We start from the raw sequence: 11,536 nt of genomic DNA on the forward strand, positions 1-11,536 counted from the left end.
TTTAATTTTATTCTAATCAATCTTATACTTAATCTTATTTATAAATAGATACTATAAATTTGGATTTTGTTCTAATTATTTCTTAAATTTTACTTCTTTTATAAATAAACACCTTCAACTTTAAATTTACTTTACTTAATATTTACTAGTTAACATTTTTACAAATATTTTTTTTTATCAATTTATAGTTATTTTTTTTGTAACTATGTTATTAGTGCAAAATATTTATTAGTTTTGTTGATGATTAGTCTTTTTCAAAAAATCTAGTTGACTACCCTTAGCCACGATGTCTCTCTTTCCAATAACATTTTTTTAGTATGTAAAACTCGAATTTAAGATTTTGTTTAAACAGGTTGAATTCAATATCACTCAAATTAACAATTTATTGATAATTTATAATTAAATTATTTATCTTAAATGTTAATTATTCATTAATTTTTCTTCTTCTTTTATTACACTTATTTTATAAATATAATAAAAATAAGAATTTAAAAATAAAAAATAAAAGAATAATAAAAACAATATAAAAAAGTTTTTATTTAATCTAAATTCTATGACTTAATAACATGTAAAAACGTGTTTATATAAAAATAATAAATGAGTATGACTTAAAATAAATAAATGATCGATATTTTAAATGATCAATATTTTCTAAGTAATTTAATTCTCATATATTATAAAAGATGACTATTTATAATACATGATAAATTTTAAAATTAATTAATATGAAATTTTAATCAAGTTGTTTATTTGAATAAATGATGAAATTTAAGATTAATTATAACACAATTAAATTTATATTACTTATGTTTTAATATAAAGAAATTTTAAAGATAACTAAGATAAAATTAAAATTTGTAGTGTTTATTTATAAAAGAAATAAAATTTAAGAAAAATTAATATTTTTTTCAATAAATAAATTGTTGAATAGATATAAACAAATCAATAATGTCTCAATCTTTTTAATTTTATGTAATGAATCTTAAAGAGTTTTTAAAAAATATTTTTAAAAGTCCAGGTGGATAAATATCGTACATGTGTTTGGATTTGATTTTGTTAAAAAAAAAGAAGGGAATTTTAATCCACTTGTTATTTATATCCACTTTCTGGTTGTTATTGTTATCCACTTTCCACTTGTTGCAAGAAGAAGAAATGCACTATATCTGTGTTTGCTGGAAGGGTTTGGCGGCTCCACCGATTCAGCCAATCATACACCAAAGACACGGCACGGTGACTACTTTTGCCTCAAAATCCGGAAGAATTTCACTTAACTCGGTCTGTTCTGGAGCTCATGAAACTATAGGCCATATGTTGTTTTCAATTTTGTAATTTTGAATTGTAAGTGTGCTTGCACTAAATAACATGTATGTTGACCTTCTGATCTCTGTAAATGGTTCTGCAGTTATCAAAAAGTTGTAAAACTTGCCTAGGAAAAGGAGCCGTTGAATGTCGGGGATGTAAGGTATTGTTCTTTCACACGTGTAATTAATTTAATCAAATTTTGTTTTCTATTCTTATTTTCATTTTTTAGATTTTAGATAATATTTGAGTAATGATATACATACAATATTATTTTTATATTTAATTTTTTATTATTTTATTTATTATAAAGAGTTATTATTAATGATAGAAAGATAGGTTAAAGACATTATTAATAATACAAAAATAATATTTTATAAATTATTATACAATTTTTATAATATATAATATTATTCTTAAGTTTAGATTTTCTATTAATAATACGCTCTATTAACTAATTATAGCAAATTGGTAGGGAACGGGAAAGAATAAGAAGAACGGAAACATATTTGAACGGTGGAAGTAAGTTGTTAGATCCTATCTGCTATCTTGTGTATATAGAATTGTTTTTATTTCCATGTCATATATAATATAGATTTTATCTCCTTAACTAATTATATCATGTTCTGGTTTAGATGTTTTGATTGTCAAGGATTTGGGCTAAAGAGTTGTCCCAGCTGCGGAAAGGGTGGGTTAACACCTGAACAGAGAGGAGAAAGATAAGACTTCAATCACATGTACCTTTCTACTTATTAATATCAATACATTGTCTTATCCCATGAGGACTTGTCAATCATTTGAGACTTGTAAGCAAAACTTTAATTTAATGTTAATCTTTATTGTGTGAATTATTAATATAGAATTGTAATTTTGATTAAAAATTTATATCAAGATCAGTATCTTAGTTATTACACTTAAGTTTTGTCTTATTTTTAAAACTGGATAATTGAGTTGATAAAAATATTTATTAATAGTTTAATAATTGAATCATACTCTAAACATGATAAAATTAGTGTGTCTATGGATACAAGGACAAAATTATATGATGTAAAATGTTAAAGTTAAACTAATAAACTTACATGTAATATTGATTTATGGATCTTTAACTTTATCCGCTCAACCTTTTACATTAAATTTTTTCATAAAATATATTTAATGCATAAAATTACATATAATTTAAAGACCTATTCATACCTCATTATATAATTTTATTTTAGTGTATAATATTATCTAAATATTACTTTCAAATTTGATCCAATTTTAAAGGAATTATTTGAAATAGAACAAACTAAATGTTATTTAAATTATTTATCTAACAAGTCAATCTTATCTACTTAATTAAAATAAATATTTTTATGGGTAAATGACACACAAGATTGTTATTAACATCAATCCCTTTCATTTAAACTTATCAAAGTTGTAAGGATTTTTCCTGTTAAAGAAATAGTAATATTATTTTCTTGATTTCAGTTTTCAAAGACTATAGACCTAAAAATATATTTATAACATATACAAGTTTATTTAATAATATTATTTTTAAAATAAATAAATTATTTTATATCACTTGTTTCAATCTAATGCAGTTAATCAAATATTAAATACATGTATTACTCTTATTGGTTAATCAATGCTATGAATATAATATAAGCATGAGAATAACATGTGCTGCTATTTTTATAAACTTTTTCAATTTAGTTTCCTAGTTTATGAAATAAAAATAAAAGGATATGCAATTTTGACAACGTATGCCGTTGTATTTGATCCTTAAAATATAAAAGTAAAACAAAAAATTATAAAATTTCACTCATCAGATTAGTCTAAAACTATAAAGAAAAATGTAAGACTTAAATAATATTATTATATATATTTAAAAATTAAAATAATTTTAAATAAATAAATTTAGGAACTTAGATAAAATAATTAGAATTTTCAAATATTTATTTAAAAATATTATTTTAAAAAATAAAACATGAATGACTTGCACTTTTTAATATTTGAATGGTATTTTATTCAAAAATAAAACATTTAAAATTTAGTTTAATACTTAATTTTATATTGGAAAGATCTAATAAAAGTATCACATTTATTACTTTGGTTTGTAAAATATCACTTCCTTTTGTTTCATAATAAGTGTGTGTTAGAAGAAAAAATAAATTTAAAATAAGTGTTATATAATCTTTTAATGACCTATTTTTTAATTTTGTCCCTAATAATATTATTTAAAAAGTAATCATTATTTTTTATCATTTTAAAAAAAGAAACTTAATCATAAAATTAATTTTATAAAATTATTATTATTTTTATCGGTATAAAATAACATAAGAGAATACTTATTATATTATATAAGAAATAATTAATTATATACATCTTCTATAAAAATTAACTCTATATATATTAAATGCAAACATGTATATTCCAAGGATTTTTAAGGACTAATATTTAATGAGAGTGTTTTTAAAAATTATCTTAATTTATTATTTAATTTAATTTTTTATTTATTATATTTATTACCTTTGTATATTAAAGTAATTAAACACAAATAATTAACATATTTATATATTAATTAAATTTTAAAATTTTTAAATAAATTACTAATAATTAAAAATAATTTTATGTTATAATATAAACTAATAGTGTATTACAATTGTACGATTTAAATCTCGAAAAAATTTAATAATTATAAATAAGTAAATAGCATTATATATATATATATTATATATATATATATAATATTTTAAAATTATATAATTATTGACCTATTTAAGTTGTATTTATTATAATTTTCATTCATATATCAAATAATACATATTTATTATTACTAATATAAAAAATTATGAGAGATTTGAAGGAATCAATGAATGTCTTCCAAAGTTTACAATGAACTTTATACGCAGTATTTTATATACTTGACGAAGATTACAAAGATCTTTATTTATACTTTTAAAAATTATCATAAAGATAATAATTGTAGTAGTCTTATTCATAATTTGTTTCAACAGAAAGTATTTATAATCATATTATTTTTCTCTATTTACTGTTATAAGTAAAAAAAATAAAACTAATTTTAGGTATATTAAAAAGGGAGAGACAAATAGAGGGAGAAAGAAAAATAAAAGATGAGAGAGAAAGGAAGAGAGGGGGAGGGAGAGTGTGAGAAAGAGAGAAAGAGAGAAAAAGAAATATAAGGAGAGAAATTTTTTATTTTAAAAAAAATATAATGGTTTTTTATGTTTATAAAACTTTTTCTCAAATTCATGAAAGTTAGAATTTTACCTTCCTCAAAAAAATATTTTTGTAAAAAAAAATGACATAAAAATGATTTTGAGAAATTGGATTTTTGAGATTTTTTTTTCTTCAAATAACTATTAAACATGAAGAATTAAAGATAAAAACATTTTGTGTGCCTAATATCTCCTTAATATTTTGTTTACAAATTAAAAGTAAAATTAAAAATTAAAATTAAAAGCATATTTAATGCAGAAGAAAATTAATGAAGAGAGGTGAGGTATGCTTGATTTTAGTATAAGGGAAAAAGTGGTAATAAGAAAAGGATATTGTGGTGAATTATAAAGATTTTTTTTCTTCTGAAATATATATATATATATATATATATATATATATATATATATAAAATTAAACCTTTCCCATTTATTTACTAAAGTAGAGTGACGTTGATGGTGGTTCCAGTGACCTAAAAAATCTGTCAAAATTTGGTTCTCGAAGAGCCAAATTTTGAACAGAATTTTTATTTTTTTAAATCTAATTTTTTATAAAATAATAATTTTATTTTATTTTTAAATATAATTACTTTATATATATATATATATATATATATATATGAAAACTAATTATATTTTTTTAACTTTAAGATTAATACTAAAAACTTCTAACAAGATATAGAAACTTTAAATCTAATCACATTTATTTCAGGAGTCATGATTATGTAATACAATATCTTTTTTGTTTCCTCTTTTAAAATTGTGATGTAAGTTCAATAAATAGAGACTTTTGAAATTAGAAGAATCACCCGACCTGTAGAGGGGTTAGTGCCTTAAACGAGAGAAGAGGTCCTATGAAGGAGGGTTTTTAAGTTTCGTCATAAAACTTGTGAATGATGGTTTCCAAGTTTCGCTAGAAAACTTGTGAGGAAGGGGTTTCCAAGTTTCACCCATAAAACTTGTGAGACAGGAGTTTCTAAGTTTCACCCATAAAACTTGTGATGAAGGGGTTTTCAAGTTTAACCCACAAAACTTGAAGGGAGGATTTTCAAGATATATGTAACACATTTTAAAATAAATATTGAACATCCTTGTAAACGTAAGGGCTGAACCACGTTAAATAAACTTGTGTAATTTTTTCCTATTTTTTATGGTGTTATTTTAATATGTTTCTCATCATCATTATTGTGCGTAATAGAAAAAAAGATTTTTTTGTTTCCAATAATTATTATATTTGTTTCAATTAAATTTTTTTATTAATTTATTGTTAACCTCGTATATGTGTAGAGTATGTGACTGAATATGATATTATTCTTATGTTAATAATATTTCATAGTCACTATAGTTTCACTTACTCTATATTTTAGTCCCATAATTTAAAATAGATTTTTTTAGTTTGTATACTTATTTTTATTAATTTTTTAGTCCTTATAATTTAAGATATGTTTTTTTAGTTTTTATATTCACATTTTTTTAATTATTTTAAATTTTTAGTGTAACATCGTTTGTTTTTTTGTTTATATGATGGAAGCCTATCTCAATAATAAATATCACACGTAAGAAAAAAAAAGAAGCATAAAATATCATAAACTTAATTTAGGATAACTTTAAAAAAATAAATTCAACATTAAACATATAAAATTAAATTAATATCTATATTATGTCAACGCAAAATATGTAAATTTATAAATAACAAAAAAGTAACAATGGAAATAAAAAAATAAAAAATTACAAATATAAAGATTAAAAGAATTTATCTTAAAACATAAAAATAAAAAAAATAAATATAAAAATTAAAGTAAATGAAATTATAGTGATTAAAAAAATGAGTATTTGAACTTTATCTTTAAGATTTAATCACCTATAAACTGTAAGTGTAAAAAAAATTTTACACTAGCAACCAATTATATATTTTTAATGTGTCATGTCACTATAAATACATTTACTTTTAACAGTGATAAGACACAATTAAAATATATAACTGATTGTCAGTGTAATAAATTTTATATTAATAGTATATAGGTGATTAACTCTATCTTTAAAGCCTACAATTGAGATTCATAGTAATTAACGATAAAATGAAAATAATTAATGTTTTAAAAATAAAAATAAAAATATATTTAATGCTGAAGAGAGAGAAGGTATGATTGATTTTAGTAAAAGGGTAAAAGTGGTAATGAGAAAAGGGTATTGTGGTGATTTAGAAAAGGGAAGGGAGGAAGGCAATTGGTGCGTGAAGGGATGAAACTGTGTACAGCTGGATTACCATCCATGTTCTGTTCATATTCAATTCAAAACCACTCTCTCTCTTTTCATAACCCGCTCACTCACTCTCTCCTCCGCTATATAAACGAAACGACACCATCAGATTCAGACACTGCTTGGCAATGAGTTCACAGACGCAGCTTCCGTGTGACAGCGAAGGCGTGTGTATGGTCTGCAAGGCCGTGCCTGGGGAGGAGGAGAGGCTCCTATGCGTCACGTGCGATACTCCTTGGCATGTGCCTTGCCTGTCTGCCGCTCCACCCACCCTCGCAGCCACGGTTGGGTGGTCGTGTCCCGATTGTTCTATTCTGGACTCTGAGGTTCCGCCGGCTCCGGCTCCCGTCCGCAACGAGCTCGTGGCTGCAATGTTGGCGGTTGAGAAGGACGCGTCTCTCACCCAAGACCAGAAAGCCAGAAAACGCCAAGAACTCATGACTGGGGAGGCTCCCGTAGAAGACGAGGCGGAGAAACCGAATAAAGTGTCCGTATCTGATATTCTCACTCGATCTCTCAACTGCTCCATCTGTATCCAGTTACCCGAGAGGCCTGTCACGGTTTGTGTCACCATTCTCATCCCTTTCTGTTTCTCCTTTATTTATTTATTTTAATTTATTTAATATTTCATTTATTCATTTATTTATTGCAATTTCTAACGCCAATCACTTTCATTCATGTCATTGACTACCGATTTTGTTGCTCAAAATAAGGCCTCAAGTGGACCCACCATTACCTCTCCTCAGTCCTCTCTTTAACATTTGAATAAATAAATATAAACAATATTAATATTTCATTGTTAAATTAAACCGACGCAGACTCCGTGTGGGCACAGCTTCTGTTTGAAGTGCTTTGAGAAATGGGTCCGACAAGGGAAGAGGAGCTGTGCCAAGTGCCGGCAGGCTATCCCGGTGAAGATGGCAAGCCAGCCCCGTATCAATTCTGCCCTCGTATTTGCAATACGCATGGCCAGGGCGGCATCGAACAACAATGGCGGCAGCGTAGGTGTGCGGAATGTTAACCATTTCCGGCACAATCAAGATAGACCTGATGAGCCGTTTACTACTGAACGTGCACAGAGGAATGGTCGTGCAAACGCGGCTAGTGGGAAAATATTCGTCACCGTGCCTACGGACCATTTTGGTCCTATCACCGCAGAGAATGACCCTGTGCGAAATCAGGGTCTGTTGGTTGGTGAAAGTTGGAGAGACAGACTCGAATGCAGGCAATGGGGTGCTCACTTCGTCCCTGTCGGTGGCATTGCTGGACAATCAGACCGCGGTGCCCAATCGGTTGTTCTTTCTGGTGGTTATGTGGACGACGAGGATCACGGAGAGTGGTTTCTCTACACCGGAAGGTAAAACGCTTTATCAATCCCTACTCTCCACTTTCTTTCTTTCTTTTGTTCACTCTCTTTGTGTTGCATTGCAGTGGTGGTAAGGATCTTAGCGGCAACAAACGCACCAACAAGAGTCACTCTTTTGACCAGAAGTTTGAGAAGTACAACCGTGCCCTTCAAGTTAGTTGCCTCCAGGGTTATCCAGTTCGAGTTGTCAGGTCAGCACCCTTTCTTTCACCTGCTTCATACTCTAATTCGTGCATTCACTCACCTCATACGGACACAGGATATAATACTGCGATTGTAATTTATAACTTATCTAGAGTTACTACTGCACATGTAAATTGTTTGCTTCATTTGGCCTACATGCTCATCAAACTGCTTGCTGCATTTGGCTTGTGATTCCTCTTAAAGCCATGTGCATAAGATTTATTCCTCATTTAACTTTTAAGCGACATAAATTTCATTAAATTGCTAATTCACATTTGCAAAATTGAGGTTTTAATTTTAAGTCTACAACTATTTATGATCTAACTGGTGGACCTGGCCAGTCACTGGTTCTTATCCATGGCTAATTTTGGTTGGAACTGTGTTAAATTTATTACAATATATATCATATATACGACTAGCTTGCTCTATTAAACATGAAAGCTTTCATTAAATCAATATATTTGTATATTTAATAATTCACCTGGTGTCATCTTTACACAATCTCTAATAAGCAGATCTCACAAAGAAAAGCGATCCTCATATGCCCCCGAGAATGGCGTGCGGTATGATGGAATTTATAGAATTGAAAAGTGCTGGCAGATAGCTGGATTGCAGGTAGATATGTGCAATATTATGATATAGTTTGTATGCCTATCTTGCTACTGCTCGAATTCATGCAGCATATCTGATGGCATTTTCGTAACTAGGGTTTCAAAGTTTGCCGGTATCTATTTGTTAGATGTGACAATGAACCCGCCCCGTGGACAAGGTATGTATTCTTATATTATGTAGCAGATTTGGCACTAAAATGCCTTTTAGCATTCTATTAACAAAGTTATCTTAAATGGATACAGCGATGATCATGGAGATAGGCCCAGACCCTTGCCCGTAATTCGTGAACTGAAAAAGGCTACAGTCATATTTGAAAGGACCGAGACTCCATCTTGGGATTTTGATGTGAGTGATTATTTAGGAGTTCTTCTTCCTTTTTCGAATACTTATATATGCATTTGATGCTAATTTCATTTCTTATCAGCATTGCGTACAAGATTCTATTGTCTAAAATATAAATCATAAAATACTAGATTTTTTTAGATATATTTAATGAGTAGATAACTTATTTAGGAGGAAGATTCTCTTTGGAAGTGGAAGAAACCACCACCTCCCAGCAGACAAAAGGTACGAAATGCCGAACCCGTAGAGGTAGCAAGGGAAAAGTCAAATAAAGATATAAGGAAATTCCAACTCAAGTCAATCAAGGAACAATTGCAGAGAGGTATATTAATACGTTTAACAACGGTTGACATTGGACCTTCCAATTAAATTATCAATAATCTCTTCGGTGATATCCATTAATACGTGCTTATTTACCATTTTCTTGTGCATGCAGGGTTCTCGTGCATGATATGTGGAGGGGTTATGGTTTCACCAGTGACAACACCGTGTGCTCATAACTTTTGTAAGTCTTGTTTGGAAGGTGCATTTGCTGGTCAGACTTTTGTGAGGGAGAGAAGTAGGGGTGGGAGAACCCTTCGGTCCCAAAAGAATGTGATGAAATGTCCTTCTTGCACTATTGACATTTCTGATTATCTTCAGAACATTCAGGTACATGTCATATCAGGGATCTAAGTTATGCTTTCCTTAAGTTGCAATCTAAATTAGCATTTCCTTAGGTCTCAGTGCTAAGAATACAACTTTTATCTATGGTTTATAAACTCGTTTGGTTTGGTGGTGGGTTTTGTATAACAGGTTGATGTAGATTTGAAGAGTGCGATTGAATCATTGAAAGCCAAGGTTGAAGAAATTGGAGAATCAGTGGAGTCAAGTGAGAATGCTGATGAGTTACAGGATGATGGCGCTGGCAAGGACGAAGATACTGACTCAGGGAACAAAAATTCTGAAGAGGATTTGAATGGTCTACATGAAGGATCTGATGTTGGTGAGCTTAAAGATGCCAACAAGGGGCCAGATCTAGCAGTGAAGTGCAATGCAAAGAGAAAGAAAGGGGATTGTGGAAAAGAATCGCCTGCTGATAAAATGATGGAAAAAAGAGGTAAAAAATACAGAAAGACTGAGGAAGCAGTGAATGAAGAAAATGATTCTCCATCAAGTCCTCTCCCATAAAGTCATGATAGACTCAGAACTTTTAACAACTGGACTTTCAGTTTGTCGGAATAAGACATGGTGGTCTCTTATGCTGATGGCTCAGTATTAGTCTTGAAATTGCTACAAGTGAAGGATTATTTTTCTCAATTTGTTGTTACCTTTTTGTCTTTTAATCATTTTATGGGAAATGGAACTATCAAAGACCTCTAAGCAATTCAAATCAAAGAAAGATCTTTCATAGTATCATGTATGTTGAGTTTTTATGATGTTTCTCTTTAGAGATTATATATTATTAAGAGCATGATTAGTAATTAATCCCTATACTTAACGTTTGAGTTTCTAGGCACATATTTGAAATTTGTGCAAATGTTAGCTGCAAGTCTACTATGATTCAACTTCAGTCTATAGACTTGTGCAGTTCTCTATATCATGTGGTATAAAGCCTGTCAATCATTAGAAAGGAGTTGTTGGGTGAGATTTTTTATCCCAAAATAGTACTTTTGGGTATGGGAATAATCAAGTTGCTTTAAGATATATCAAGTGCCTTAAGTTCTTGGCACTCAAAGAATTATCGTCTTCCTGTTAGCTGGTTTCGTGGTGCTAAGGCAATTTGAACGGATATTTGTTACCCTTGTGACTTAGACCAATAAAGAATAAATGTGTTTTCATAATATACATCAGCCAAAAGACATGAAAATTTTACTAACTTTTTCATTTTAGGGCCTATCTAAATTTTAATCGCTGATTGATCCATTAATTTATAATCTGAAAGTTACAAAAGAGAATCACTATTACTTATTAACCCTAATCCCATGTTGGAAATGAGTTTCTATGGGAATAAGTTGAGGCAAATACCAAAGTGGCAAATCTTTCATTTTGTTGTTCGTGTAGTCAGCAGGAAAATTGCAGAATTTGGTGCTTTGAAGATAGCTATATAAGTGGAAATGAAATCAGGATGAACAATATTCCAGTTTTCAAAGTTCTGATACATGGAAAGAGGAGCATCATAAGCAGCCTTTTGCTTTCACATCTTTTCACGCGGTAAGGAAGATCTTGACACATGTACAACCTTCAATGGCCACATTTTTCAAATTAATGTAATGTT

The 11,536-nt window shown here is 28.7% G+C and overlaps 2 protein-coding genes across 3 annotated transcripts; both read left to right on the forward strand.

Moving 5' to 3' along the window:
- Positions 1–1,102: 1,102 nt before the first annotated feature.
- LOC114915900 (uncharacterized) lies at positions 1,103–2,147 on the forward strand. 2 transcript variants are annotated; one of them, XM_083073828.1, is made up of 4 exons: positions 1,103–1,275; positions 1,403–1,462; positions 1,764–1,821; positions 1,935–2,081. In XM_083073828.1, the coding sequence occupies exons 1-4, from the start codon at positions 1,153–1,155 to the stop codon at positions 1,961–1,963; spliced, it is 270 nt and encodes an 89-aa protein (XP_082929954.1). In that variant the 5' UTR covers positions 1,103–1,152; the 3' UTR covers positions 1,964–2,081. The 2 variants fall into 2 exon arrangements, with proteins under 2 accessions (XP_082929954.1, XP_082929953.1); XM_083073827.1 differs by having other exon boundaries at positions 1,107–1,275; positions 1,775–1,821; positions 1,935–2,147.
- Positions 2,148–6,729: 4,582 nt separating this feature from the next.
- Positions 6,730–10,677, forward strand: LOC109794820 (E3 ubiquitin-protein ligase ORTHRUS 2-like). Its single transcript, XM_083073829.1, has 9 exons — positions 6,730–7,336; positions 7,595–8,133; positions 8,208–8,333; positions 8,841–8,940; positions 9,033–9,094; positions 9,180–9,282; positions 9,451–9,601; positions 9,716–9,930; positions 10,075–10,677. The coding sequence occupies exons 1-9, from the start codon at positions 6,905–6,907 to the stop codon at positions 10,447–10,449; spliced, it is 2,103 nt and encodes a 700-aa protein (XP_082929955.1). The 5' UTR covers positions 6,730–6,904; the 3' UTR covers positions 10,450–10,677.
- The last annotated feature ends 859 nt before the right edge of the window (positions 10,678–11,536 follow it).

This window comes from Cajanus cajan, chromosome 4 (genome assembly GCF_000230855.2).
Source record: "Cajanus cajan strain Asha chromosome 4, NIPB_CcT2T_4, whole genome shotgun sequence".
Classification (NCBI taxonomy): Eukaryota; Viridiplantae; Streptophyta; class Magnoliopsida; order Fabales; family Fabaceae; genus Cajanus; species Cajanus cajan.

Excerpts from the sequence above, each read along its gene's own strand:
- LOC114915900 (XM_083073827.1), top strand. The coding sequence starts at position 1,153 with ATGCACTATATCTGTGTTTGCTGGAAGGGTTTGGCGGCTCCACCGATT. Across the intron at positions 1,463-1,774 it reads TTGAATGTCGGGGATGTAAG|GGAACGGGAAAGAATAAGAA; the intron begins GTATTGTTCTTT and ends GCAAATTGGTAG. Across the intron at positions 1,822-1,934 it reads AACATATTTGAACGGTGGAA|ATGTTTTGATTGTCAAGGAT; the intron begins GTAAGTTGTTAG and ends GTTCTGGTTTAG.
- LOC109794820 (XM_083073829.1), top strand. The coding sequence starts at position 6,905 with ATGAGTTCACAGACGCAGCTTCCGTGTGACAGCGAAGGCGTGTGTATG. Across the intron at positions 8,334-8,840 it reads TATCCAGTTCGAGTTGTCAG|ATCTCACAAAGAAAAGCGAT; the intron begins GTCAGCACCCTT and ends TCTAATAAGCAG. Across the intron at positions 9,283-9,450 it reads CTCCATCTTGGGATTTTGAT|GAGGAAGATTCTCTTTGGAA; the intron begins GTGAGTGATTAT and ends TAACTTATTTAG.